This window comes from Clinocottus analis, unplaced genomic scaffold, assembly GCF_023055335.1.
Source record: "Clinocottus analis isolate CAN_PGR_092001 unplaced genomic scaffold, fCliAna1.0.p SCAF_17, whole genome shotgun sequence".
Taxonomy (NCBI): Eukaryota; Metazoa; Chordata; class Actinopteri; order Perciformes; family Cottidae; genus Clinocottus; species Clinocottus analis.
Genome location: NW_027175898.1, coordinates 15,222,793 through 15,236,660, shown reverse-complemented (window position 1 = coordinate 15,236,660; position 13,868 = coordinate 15,222,793). Strand labels below are relative to the sequence as shown.

The window sequence follows — 13,868 nt, the reverse complement described above, 5'->3', positions numbered from 1 at the left end:
TTAGACACAGGAAAATATTTTTTTAAATGCAAAATATTGTAAGAAAAACATGTAAATACACGAGTAATCAATGTGTAGCGGGCTGACTGTGTCCAGCACAACAAAGACTCATCGTGTAAAAATGTTGATGAGCATTTATAAATGGACTGATATGTAAGTAATGTTTATTTATTACATTACAGTACATTTAATTTAATTTAGCTGACTAAGTTCATTCAACTGTGAGAACAAACTCAGGACAACAAGAATCAGGAAACTACAATTTCTTCTATAAAGTCAAACTACAAAATGCTACCAGTAAGCGCTATCTGAGTGCTACTAAAGTGCTGCTACTGTGCTACCGTCCTCAAACAAAGTGGAGTCAAAAGAACAAAAAACAAAACATAAATGAACCCAAAGTGAGCGTAACCGGAGCCAAAACAGGTGAGAAAGCACAATAAAAAAACCACAATAAAAGAAGGCGCGGTAAAATACACAATAAATGAATAAATATGCATTGATTATGAATGAATTTAACTGGAAGTGCTGATGTTGTCGCTTTCATAATCACCACCAAAGATATTCTGCAGAGGAATGAATTTGTGGTGCAGTTTGATTTATTCAAACGTCACGAGCGGGTATGTTGGCATGAAGACGATGCGGTGGCTGGAAAGTGTTTTTCGGGCTTCCCGACTAACTAAAGACAGTCATCCCGCTGTGCTCCCTCCTCCTCCTCCTCCTCCTCCTCCTCCTCCTGCACCGTGACAGCCCGGTGAGACAGTGCAGGTGCAGAGGGGGGAAAGTGTCGGCCGCTCGCTCGCTCTGTTTACGGCGAGTCGACAGCTTTACGGCGGATATAAAGTTGATCTGCTGCGAGGGTGTGAGCGAGCGCGAGGCCGGAGACTGAATGCTACACTGGCTGTAGCTAAACACACACGGCTAGCACGCGAGCAGCAGTAGCCGTGTCCTCTTCACACACACACACACATTGTTCGGTGAATGCCATGGCTGCATGCCTTTTCGGGTGTGTCGCCTCGGAGGGAGGATGGTATGAACCTTTGAGCTGACGCAATAACACGGTTGTCGAATTCCACGGCAGATATTTTAACTTCCACATGATCGGAGAGAGAAAGAGAGAAAGAGGATCCGCTTTCCCGCCGACCGATTATCACCAGCGGCGTGTTTTGTTGCCGAGGCCGTAACGACTCCCCAGTAGCACGTTCCTGGATTACCTCCAGGCCAAACCACTTAGTTATAATTTATACAAATAGCGTCGGGGGCCCCCGCACACACACACTGTTTTGAATTATTATTAAAAATAAACATTTCCCGTCAGCTCATGGCAGGACGGAGGCTAACGCCGGGCCTCTCTCTCTCTCTCTCGCTCTCTCTCTGAGGCGATGAGGGAGGAAACCCGAGCGCCGCCGCCGCCGCCGCATTCAACCGGAGAGACGACGTGGAAATGTGCACGAGTGTGACTCCGACATCGAGACACTACCCTTTAGCAGAAGTCATTTTGAACGCTTGTAAAGAAGCGAGCAGCTTTCTGTAAGAAAGCAGCGCTATGGTGGGGATTATTTTGGTGTATAAACATTTTTCTTTTGCGATAAACTGTTATTTAATCTGGAAAATGTAGCACGAAGTCCTGTCGCTGTGCTGGTACGTGTGCGACAGTGTGAACTCACAGGCCAATGCTCCTTTTTTTCTTCTTCTTCTTCTTCTGTTGCATGCGGGTGCAGCAGCCATGAGCTGCATGTGTTAAGTGTTTCCGTCTGGAGGGAAACAAAAAGACTCTATTCTCCAGCATTCTTCACCAGAGCGGTATCCAGAGAGCGGCTCGGGACCCAAAGCACGGCCGTGCCAACATTAAAAACGGGTCCTCGCGGTACGGCCAACAGCGGATCAGAGACTAATGCCTGGAAATGACAGCGTGCCGGGTTGAGCGGCTGCGACCACCCATCCAAAATATATATTTATGTATATACTTTCATGGAGGAGGGAAGACGTGCAGATTGTATAAGTTTTCCTCATTTCCTCCTCTACCTCAAATGGATTAAACGTCACGTAAAGCGTGTTAATTGGGGAGTTTCAGAGGTGTTAGCTCGTTACCGCTAGACAGACCCATGCTAGCAGTTTCCCTCCGTTTCCAGTCTTTATGCTAAGCTAACCAGGTGTTAGTCATGCCGAGCGTACAGACGTGAGTGTTGAGCCTCTCATGCAACGTTTAGCTCGAAAGCAAATATTCAAAACTATTATTTTAACCACATGTTTTCACTCCAAAAAGAAGTAAATACAGGAGTTTGTTTGTTTGAGTAAAATTCTTCACTTTAAAGTTTCCCTTGACACATAAATAAGCTTCACTCTGAAGCATTTTAAAATGTCGTAACTCACAATTTGTAACTTTTAGATTGCGTTAAATTCACAAAGAACAATATACATCTGATCGCCAAAGCAAGAAATGTAACTTACTTCATCATTTTAAAGTAATCTTCTTCTAAAAGTGCAATTCCCTTGTCCATAAATATCACATTTATATATATAATATACACGTGGTAGCTTTTGATGTGCTCACTTTAGATGTGACTCATTTATTTTTGTGCTTTTCATCTGGTGACTCTGCTCATTCTGCTGTTTTGTGTCCGTTAGTGACGAGTTCAAGGTTACATTAGACTCTGGGAAAGAGAAAATATTTGCAGATGAAGCATGCCGGCGCGGCTCATATTTCCTCACTGCGGCGGTGTGAACGTGAACGCGTCTGCTGACGGAAACAATCAGTTTCCTTTTGTGCTTGTTACACAATTCAGCTTGTCAGGAAGTCACAACTTTAATCTCTCGGATGTTATCGGCCGTTTCATTGAATCCGCTCCTCTCCAAACGGATGCAGGCTGTTTAAAAAGAAGGAAAGATTTATGAAAATTAAAGACAAATCACACACAGACAAGTGCACACAAACACACGTTGTGGATACTTGTTGTGTGTCGGGAGGCCATTTGTTTAGGAAAGCCAAAAAGGGACTTAGTTGTACTTTACATTGGAAATGAAATGAGGATTCAAATGACGGCCGCACGGTGGAGGCCCTATTTGTTCTGTAGCAAAATTGCACTCCTCTTTTATCACCTGGTGGCTCCCCAGCCTGACCACACCCGGGAAACCTGTGGCCACCATTTGCATGGACAAAGAGAGCCGAGGAAAGGGTCTTCCGTGTGACTGAAGTGACTCGCTTACGCAAACAACACAAAGGATTAAACCTCGGCTGCTGGAAAAAAAAAAGGGGTTTTCCCCTCCTTCACCCGTAATCCTTTCCCCCAACGTTGTTATCATATTAATGGCCGGCTGGATTTACCCGGAGCCGCCGCCACTTCAGGTGTTTCTTGTCTCGTCACCTGATCACAGGTGTTTTGGTAGCGAGCTGCGGTTCGCCGCCGCCGCTCTTACAGGAGGCGGCGCGCGTCTTTGGCCGGCGGTTGTTGTTGTTGTTGTTGTCGTCGTCGTTCGGTGGAAAATGAAAGAAAGGTGTGCCGGCAAAGCAAACACAATTTACACACGGACCTAATCAACTAAAATCATCTGGTGTTGGTCCGTGGAGGTTGTTGCCACAACAGAGCCGGAGGCGCTCGAGCTCCAGGCGGTCGCGCCGCGTCGTCCCCTTTGTCCTTTTTGTCCACAGAGCTGTGTTCAGTATCAATATGCTCTCTCTCTCTCTCTCTCTCTCTCTCTCTCTCTCTCTCTCTCTCTCTCTCTCTCTCTCTCTTTCTCTTTCTCTCTCGCTCTGCTTTTCATTCCTACTGTTTTAAATGGTTTCATGGCGATGAGGCCAGCGATATTCAGTATTTTTTGTTGTTCTCAACACATCTAAAAGACCAAAAACAGCATTTTTTTTTAATCTTTCACTTCTTTTTAAACTTCTTTGAGCCCCAAGATCATTTAATCCTAATGGAAACGTACTTTTTAAACTAGTCACATGCACTTTATTTTGCTTTCTTTCTGTTTTACTGAAATGGGAGTACCTTGAGTATTTGTTGGGTACTATATTTAGCTGCAGATTAATGTCTATTCAATACAATAGAGCATTGCATTGTGGGCTGACTACAAAGCATCACAGTGAAAGGACTGATTGATGTGTTTTTAAATAGTTTCAGAACAACAATGGAGCTCAACGGCACAGAAGAAGAGGAGGAACATCCAGCTTGGGCTTTCATTTATTTCAATACTCGGTTTATTTATTAATTAAGTGCATGGGATCTGTAGACAATGCTAATGCTAATTCACATGACTGGAGTTGAATAGCCTTCTATATTTAACACAAGATGACAAGGAACCCACTTAATCCAGCTTGTGGATGATGACAGAGGAAGAGATTTGACATCTGGAGTCAAACAAAGTACATAAATGTCACGTTTAGAAGAAAAAACGACCACAATGCTCACTCGCTGCGAGCCGCATCACAACACTGATCACCTCCGGTACACAACAGAGTCCCCAAACACATCCGAATGACCCGATCCCGTCCAAAGGAATGTCTCTTTTAACCCTCGCGGCGATGATTGTGATACAGAAGTATCAGAAGTTGTTGTGATTGTGCGGCGTTTAAACGTTCAGACCGGTCTCTCCGGTCCGGCCGCAAGGCTAACCCCTTAAAACAACATCCAGGAATGAGAAAAGTAGTTTGCTGTTCCCGGCGACAGTTTGTTATCAACACAACAGCTAAATGACTCTAAAGGGTTTTCAGTTGCGCTGCTTCACAACGCCGCCAAGTTATTGTTGCCAAATCTCACGCATGGGTGGGGTTTGAGAAAAGAAGATTTGTGTTTTTTTTAGATTGACGGCTCGTCTGGCATCACCTGCCCGGCCCTGCGAAGTACAAGCTGGAGCAAATGATCTATGGCATGTTTTCACTAAATGGAGGTGTGTGTGTGTGTGTGTGTGTGTGTGTGTGTGTGTGTGTGTGTGTGGCAGGGGGGGGGAGGACATGTATGTACTTCTGAATGTATACGAAACACACTTTGTGCGCGCTTTGCAAAACAGAAACACGCCGCTACCTTCTTAAACGTGAAAGACTGGTCAGGCGTATTTTGAAAAACCTCCTTTTTAATTACAGCCTCTCATTTTAATTCCCGTGATTTATGAATGTAAAAAGACTCTTTGATACACGGAAAGTAGATCTCAATGTAAGCTATTGTTGGGCGAGGGCTTTTATTTTGAAGGGGGAAAACGAAAGAAGCGATGCGGAGAAATGTTTGTAGGGGAAAAAAAGGGAAAGACTTTAATAAAGTGGTTGCCGGCTTGACTGAAAGAACGCTCATCGAGTTATTATTTTATTATTATCACCCGCTATAAACCCCCGGCTACATCAACATTGCAGTTTTTTCAGAGCGAGGCATCGTTGTGTCGTCCAAGTTGTCGTCCGAGTTGCGTTTCTGTCCGTTTTTTCAACAAGCGTGTAACGATCTAACCAGAGCGACCGTTTACACTCCTGTAAATATACTGCTTACAAAAATACCGCCCGTGTAAGATGAAGGGCACACGGCTCCACACGCATAACTCACTGCATCATTTTATTATGTTTCTGGCGCTTTAAATCACGGCTCCGGACGCACGACGGAGCGAAGCCAAAACGACCAGACTGAGTCAAATTATACAGCTACCGTCTTTCTGAAACATCCAGTATATCAAAGGCTGAAATGAAACCTCTTAAATCATTTCCTCCGCAGACGCTCCGGGAACTTGTTGCCAGGGTTTGTGGTTTTGAAAATATATATCTCTGTAGTTAACGTTGCCAAACGGCAGCAATGTGCTTTCTGTTGCTGAGCTCAGTATTAGTGCTGCTGTCTGTAGAAAAGATTTTATTGTCGGAGATTTGAGCGTTGTATTGTTTTAAGAAGGAGGGGATTTGTACCAGAGATGTTGGTTTAGACTTTAGAGAACTTAATAAAGAGACAACCGAGTGTTTCTGCATGGATGAACTCACCATTTCACCGTGATGTCGTTGCGTAGTCACGAGGTTTAAATGGGATAATGTAAACATCACAATAAAAAGGATGGAGACTTGATATTCGCTCTTTTTGCGACCGCTTTTGGACAAAAGCAACAAAAAAAAGGAGCTTAAATCGTGTGTTTCATGACCAGCTAATGGATTTTAACGTCTCACAGATATGAAACCAACGGTTGCTTTGAGTGACAGAATTAATAAAGCCAGAGATCTGAAATATATGAAAACTGGCTTGTCTCACAACTGGCACACAATTGTATAAAATGAGATAAAATATGCAAAACAACAGGTGTGTTTGCACAAGGTCTAGTTTCTAAATGATATCACCACTTTTACGATGGCAACGAACAACTATTTTCAATCTCAATTATTGTTTATTCTCGTGATTACTTGTCTTCAAATGGCTTGCAGTGTCCAGCTAATAGTCCAGAACTTAAAAAAAATAAAATGTCACAAAGAAAAGAAGCAAATATTCTTTTCTGAGAAGTGAAGAACTTGCAATGTTGCTTTGAAAAAGTGACATTAAGTGATGAATTAATAACAAAAATCATAAATCATAAAAAACATTTCTGGCGACCTCAACAAGTCACAAAGCTTATGACCCAATAAACGTTTATTTTCTCTGTTTGCACGAGGCCTACTTTCTAAAAGATGTCACTACTTTAGGACGGCATATTGTTCATTGTCTTGATTATTTGTCTTCAAATGGCTTAAAGTGTCCAACTAGTAGTCCAGAACTTCAAAAAAAAGTAAATATTCTTCACTGAGACGAGAAGAATTCCTTCAAGTTTTGCAATGTTGCTTTGAAAAAGTTGCATTAAGTGATGAATTAATGACAAAATCCTGAATTATAACATTTCCTCAACAAGTCACAAAGCTTATATAAACAACAATAACCGTGTATTTTTTCTCTCTCTCTCTCTCTCTCTCTCTCTCTCTCTCTCTCTCTCTCTCTCTCCCTCTCCCTCTCCCTCTCTCTCTCCCTCTCTCTCTCTCTCTCTCTCTGCAGCATCATCGGCTTCTACAAAGGGATCCTTCCTCCGATTGTGGCGGAGACGCCGAAGAGAGCCGTGAAGGTGAGGGGAAAAAACCACAAACATTCATGTTAATTCCCATAAAAAGCTGCAGCGCTGCGTCTCCCTCGCTGCATGAAACCACTCCGACGTGGTGAAACACATGAGGATCAATCACATGACGTCCTCCGCCGCGTCTCGCACTGTTAGCCCGCTAAATATTGACCTACAAGCTATTAGCAGCGCCATCTTCCCTCGTGCGTGTTTGCAGGAAAAAAAAAGTGTGACAATATGTGGAATTTGGGCGACACAAATGCTCCCTCGAGTGTTTTTAATAGAGTGTGTGTCTGTGTGTGTACATGTGGGTGTGTATGTGTGCTCGGATGTCAGTTTGTGAATGCACTGTGAGGTTTTTAACAGTTTGTTCCTCCCTCTGTGCAGTTTTTCACTTTCGAGCAATACAAGAAGTTGCTGAAATTGACCCCTTTGTCTCCCGGTCTGGTGAGTTTCTTTACACACACACACACACACCCACACCACACACACCTGAATACACTCTCACCTGAAAGATAAACACAGGGGAGGAGGAGCATTACACCCGACATTTCCGCTCACCTGCCAAAAAAAAGAGCTGAGATTAAACGCCAAGAATAATTTTACCCGCCAAAAAATGCCCGCGTTCATTTTCCTGCCGAACGAACGGTTTTCAGTTCTGTTTCATGTCCAAACGCTTCTTACGCTCTTGTCTTTACCTGCCGACCGTAACCCCCTGACGGTAGTGTTTGTGTTATTTTGAGCTTGAAAAGACAACATTGGCTTTGTTTTCTTAGGTTTGGATCAACTTCACCGTCCTGGAAAACGTGAAAAATTGGCTTTTGCTCACGTAAAACCTCTCGCGTGAGGATTAAAGTGGAGAGAGCCTGAAATAACACTCGTGTTGGGTTTGAAGCGCATAAGAAAACATCATTGATGGATAAATATTACATTGAATTAACCAGACGAACAAAGAGGAACCGGTTTTTTTTTTCCTCTTTTTTTTTTAAACCGAACCCCAAAAAGTTCCAGTTTCACTTTAGAAGTTTGGGATTTATGAAGTGTGTCATGTGGGATCAGCTGATCGGGGCGGTGCTAATGACCACATGTTCCCGCCTGGACGTCCTGCGTAAACGAGCCAGAGGAAGAGTTCGGTTTCTACCGCTTTGTGCAAAGGCTTTTTTTTTAGGAGCCTTTTCTTTTTTATTTATTACAGAGGTTTTGATTTTATGAGCTTTTAAAGGAGGATTACATTTTGCCCGCGCTAATCACTATACACTTTTTTCTCACGCTTAAACATCACAAGCTAACACAAATGTGAGTTTCACTGAGCCGACGGCTGTCTGGCTGTCTGCCGCTTTTTAATCTACGATATCAATAACGTTGGCATGTGCAACAATGCTTGTAATTTACATTTTTTGCAGATGTTACGCAATACGGCATCCATCTTTGTCTCTCTGAGGGAGATCAGCACTTTAATATCTATCTCTAAAGAACTACTACGCTATATATATATATATATATATATATATATATATATATATATATATATATATATATATATATATATATATATATATATATATATATATATATATATATATATAATAAAAAGAGTACCCAAGGTAAAATGAACGTCTTTTAGAGCTGAAAATCCGTCACTTAAACCTCAAAGTCAGAATTGGCGAGAAGCCAAAATAATGGCAATTACAACACCGTGCTAATAAACAGTCTCCTGTGTGTGTGTGTGTGTGTGTGTGTGTGTGTGTGTGTGTGTGTGTGTGTGTGTGTGTGTGTGTGTTTGCTCGGTGGTTGTTAATTCTGCAACATGGTTCAGGCCTCAGGCCACGAATCCACCAGAGGTTTCATCCCTCTCCACCAATCTGGTTTTTGTTATACTGAGTCAGACTTTTTTTTGTTTTTTTTTGAGCGACACAAATCTGCTTCAGTGGGGTGCGGTCAACACACACACACACACATACACACACACACACACACACACGTATTCAGGTGGCAGCCAAGTGTCAGGCGTGATGGATGGCGGCTCACCTGCAGCTGACTTGAAGGCCGCTCCGCCGCCGAGAGTATCCTCGCCTTGGTTTTTGTCGCAGCCACTGGCAGAGAAAAGTCTACCTGTCCCCTCCATCACACCCTCCTCCTCCTCTTCATCTTCCTCTTCCTCACAGGCACATTAAAGTACTGTCATCATGTCACATCTCTAGTGCGAGTGCATTAAAGATTGGTGCTGAATGTGTGTTTCTAGCTCTCTCTCTCTCTCTCTCTCTCCCTCCCTCTACTCAGCATGGCACAGCTGAATGCCTTCACTCTGATTAATGAGGACACACGCAGTAATAATACAAATAAAGGCATTAAAATGCGGCCGGCTGGCTGTGTAAACACTGAGAGGCATGTCTGAGAGGATGGGACCCGGGGCCCTGACAGCAGGATGAAGAGGCAGGAAGAGTAATGAGCTGGAGACGCGTTCTTGACGTGTTCCCATTACGCTTCTCTCAGAGCACACACACACACACACACACACACACACTTTCATGCAAACGTATGCTGCCCCATGCAAATACATGCAGTGTTGCAACAGCCACATGTCAGAGTTATAAATATATATTATACATGTGTAAATAGATAGAAAGGAGAAAAAAAACACCTTTTTTTAAAGATCCTTTGCTCGCATTCCTTTTCTCTCTCTCGTCTCTTCTCTCCTTTCCTTCACCTCCCTCTCCCTCCCGTCTGTCATCTGACATTTTTGTCAAACGATAAGAAACTCGGGTGTTTTCAAACATGTGTCACACACAAACATTGACAAGCCGCGACGGAAACAAATGTCCAAAAAAAAAAAAACCACAACTCGGGGAACGAGTTCCTGAAAGCGAAACTACGATTCGCCGTCGAGCTCATCGCAGCTCACTCGCCGTCTGCATGATTTTCTATCATTGTTATTATCGTAATTTGCACGTCCTCTGTCCTCTAACTCCTCTCCATCTGCCCTGCAGGCGCTGTCTGTCGCCGGGCTCGGCGCCGGCTTGACGGAGGCCGTCGTCGTCAATCCGTTCGAGGTGGTGAAAGTCAGCCTGCAGGCCAACAGAGACTCCTTCACAAAGGTTACGATGAAGTAAAACACCACCAAGAGTTTCTCTCCCCGTACCCGGTGGGTTCTCACCGTCCTCCTTTTGTTTTCTCCGACGCAGCAACCCTCTTCATTCGCTCAAGCGAGGCTCATAATCAACTCCGACGGCTTCGGCCTGCGCGGGCTGAACAAAGGCCTGACGTCCACGCTGGGACGCCACGGAGTCTTCAACATGATCTACTTTGGCTTCTACTTCAACGTCAAGGACGCCATTCCTTCCAGCCCGGTACTGCGCCAATTTAAAAACCGCTATGATCGCAACCCCCCCGACCCTCCGGTGCTGTTGTTTATGAAGTGATGAACGCAACCCGAGCCAAGCGACGGGACACTGAGGTGCCGATCTCACCAGACGTGACTTTTAAAAGCGCAACCGAGCGATAAAACTCAACTTACAAAATGGATTCAAGCAGATGTCGCGCTCATGCCCCTTCCTGTGAAATGAAAAGGAAAGAGTACAACGAATGCCACCATTGTGTCTGGATGACGAGTCCTTGCTTTCGTGCTTTCGGCTGAACAGGAGCCAGTTTGAGCGTCTTCTGAGCAGTAGAGTCGTGTTTCCATCTAGAATTGTGAAGCTCTTCGTAGCTAATTAAATACCGCTAACATTAGCTCCTCGTCGGAGGTCGCCATTTTCTTTTGAGTCCCCCCGCTTGTTCACACCACACAAAGACAGCTTGATCCGATTGGCTGCTTCCTCTGCGTGACGTTGCTGAGTTGAGAATATTTTAACTTTTAAAGCTAGAAAAATCGCTAGAGAAACGTGAAGCGCAGCGTTTAAAAGTCGTGCCAGAAGAAAACGACGGTTTTGCTAACGACGCGTTTTTGAGAGTCGCGTCTGCTGTGATCGGCGCCTTATGCTTCCTTTCGGTTTGGTTTTTGTAACCTTGACTTACACCAAGGTAAGCTAACGTCATGCTACATGATACGCACATGTCCTCGCCACAACGCCAGCGGGGGAGGAGGTTTGGAGAGGGGGCTGCCAGTGTTTGATGGTGTGATTAGTTTGCTCGACCGCCACATCGCCGAGGAGGAAGCAAAAATCAGAGAGGAGCTTGTAAGATCAGCCCCGCTAATACCTCGTCCGTCCGCTCGTCATAACATCCTCAAAAGGTTTCACATTACACATCCGGCAGCGCCCGGTGGCCCAAACAAAAAAGTTAATTTTGTTTAACGGAAACGTTGCCATACGGCGGCGGGGGGGTCCGTATGTACACACCGGAGCATTAGATTAACTCCAATGAACTAATTGGAAACAGGCAACGGTGCTGCTTCCAAGAGACGGTTACAGTGGGAGCCAAAGCCCTGCTTCTACTTCTCAAACATTTTTTTTCCAGTGACGCATCGACGGAGAAGCAAGCGGTCATCCTCTGCGAATGATAATTATGTGGCTCGGACGACCCAAAATAGCTCTCTTCTTATACTGCGGCCGCCGCTTTCGGGAATCGTCCATCGGTATGTACGGACGACGGAGCGATGACGTGCGCGAGAGCGTGCTAACGGCGGCTATTGTTGCGGCGGCGGGAAAAAAGGGGAAACTCGTCGTGGACTCGGGACGTTTTCTCCAAACGGCCATTTGTCAGCAACATGAGCGACGAGCTTGCAACTCGGACTCGTCGCTAGTCAAATGAAGCCGAGCCGAGCGCCGGCTCCTCTCGTCCTCCAAACTGGATTTGAATGGTGGAGAGGAGGCAGATAACACACACACACACACACACACACACTGCCGTCATTCACGAGTGAAAATGTGTGAGGAGATGTTTGCTTAGGGCTGTTAGGGAAGTGGGTTGATGGGTGTACTTAGGCTGAGGGTATGTTTCCCCCCTTTCTCCACATCCCACTTGAACCAAAAAAAAAAAGGAATAACAAAAAGAAGAAGTGGGATTAGCTGTTGATTTACCTCGACTCTCAGGGTGTCCGGCCGCTCGAGAGCGAGAGAGAGGCCTGGACCAGAGAGGCTGCTGTCATTTGTAAAAAATATCCCGGCCAATTAGCCGTCAGAGCTCCCTGAGTCTGGGCTCCTTTGGTACAGTAATACCCCTGTACCGAGTCACAGCCCAATTACCCAAATTGTCCCCATATGCCTCCCCAGTCCGCCTGCATGCACCCTGTTTATAAATCCTCTCTGTCTTTGGCTTCCCCCTAAAGAAACATGTGCTTCTGCTCAGCCAATCAGAACGCCGCACCGCAGCCAGGAAGCACTAATCTGCCCCCCGCTACCATAAAATGATCCGGGGCTTTCATGCCAGCTTTGCAGTCATATGCACAAGCCCCCAAACTCACACACACACACACACACACACACACACACACACACACACACACGAACGTAACGACTCCATGACACTACTTTGTCTTTATTGCTGTAAGTTATATTTGCTTCTTATATTTAGGGAAATGGTATTTAACACCTCGCACGCTTACTCTTGAAATAGTAAAGTGGCGCTCGTGGAAGGCGCGTATGCTGTGTTTGAATCCGCTTTCCTCCTCCTCCTCTTCCTCCTCTTCTTCTTCACCAGGACCCGACCCTGGAGTTCGTGAGGAAGTTTGCCATCGGCCTGGTGTCGGGCACCATCTCCTCCTGCGTGAACATTCCCTTCGACGTGGCCAAGAGCCGCATCCAGGGCCCGCAGCCCGTGCCGGGGGAGATCAAGTACCGCACCTGCTTCCAGTCCATGGCGCTGGTGTACCGGGAGGAAGGGTAGGAACCGAGGGGGGGGAGGGGGATAAGTCAGGGATCATCAGTTAAAAAAGAAGGAGAAAAAAATGAAACACCGGGCGCTGAAACGTCCAAGAATTAATGAGGCACTTTGTCTGCTTTGTTAGCAATTGATAGTTGGTCGTGTGCCAGACTCGCTGTCAGAAAAGACAAATGCACCAGCTGCAGCTACAAGTTAGCAGGGTTTGATTGTGCAGCGTGGAGTTTCCTGCACTAACTGCATGAAACGGCTTCACGCAAAGCCCTGATCCGATAAATGGAAACTAAATAGTGACGTTACGTTCCGGGCGCTGTATCCCTCCACGTGTGTGTGAACATACATTTTCGTACAGTAAAATGTTAACATATTTTTTTCAAAGTCCTTGAGGAGAATGGCAGCTCTAAATGGAGGCTTCAAGGAAAAGGTGTATGTTGTTTTTTTTAGCGAGGCCGTCGCCCTCGGCTCTCCACTCCCCCCCCCCCCTCCCTCCCCCGTCCTTTGCGGCGCCGCGAGACAAGGGCCGGCGAGATGTTTGTAGTTAGTGGACGCAGGAGCCTCGAGGGGGTTTGCTGCAGGAACGGCACTGAAAAAAACCCCTGAAGTCGTCGCATGGGGGTGCATGGGGGTGCATGGGAAGGGTACAGCCCTCTGCCACATCCCCCCCCCCCCCCCCCCCCAACCGCTCTAACACAACACAGTCCCAGCTAATTAGTGGTCCCTATGGGAGACGTCGTTAAGCCGACCCTAACGAGCCGCGCGGCGCTCCACGGGTCAATCCAATCAGACAGAGGGCCGGGGAGGAAGTGGGTCGAGCCTTATTAACGCCGTCAGTGGCAGCGTGCGGGGGCAGGGAGAGCGCGAGGCGGAGGCCGGCTGCCACCGATCACCTTGAACGCATTAAGGGGTACGGCCCTCGCCGGCCGCCGGCCGCTAGACCCCGAGCATGTACCTGATGACGGACAGACGGGGCAAGAACTCGCCGCCACACTTCAGCCCAGCGGCTCTCAAAGTGTTTC

The 13,868-nt window shown here is 46.0% G+C and overlaps 1 protein-coding gene across 1 annotated transcript in view; it reads left to right on the top strand.

Annotated features, from left to right (window-relative positions):
* Positions 1–13,868, top strand: part of slc25a21 (solute carrier family 25 member 21) — an 83,173-nt gene that overhangs the window by 66,940 nt on the left and 2,365 nt on the right. Inside the window, exons 5-9 of the mRNA XM_068580431.1 lie at positions 6,978–7,044; positions 7,423–7,482; positions 10,023–10,130; positions 10,218–10,382; positions 12,673–12,854. Coding sequence (XP_068436532.1) covers positions 6,978–7,044; positions 7,423–7,482; positions 10,023–10,130; positions 10,218–10,382; positions 12,673–12,854 — 582 coding nt within the window. The remainder of the gene's footprint in view (positions 1–6,977; positions 7,045–7,422; positions 7,483–10,022; positions 10,131–10,217; positions 10,383–12,672; positions 12,855–13,868) is intronic.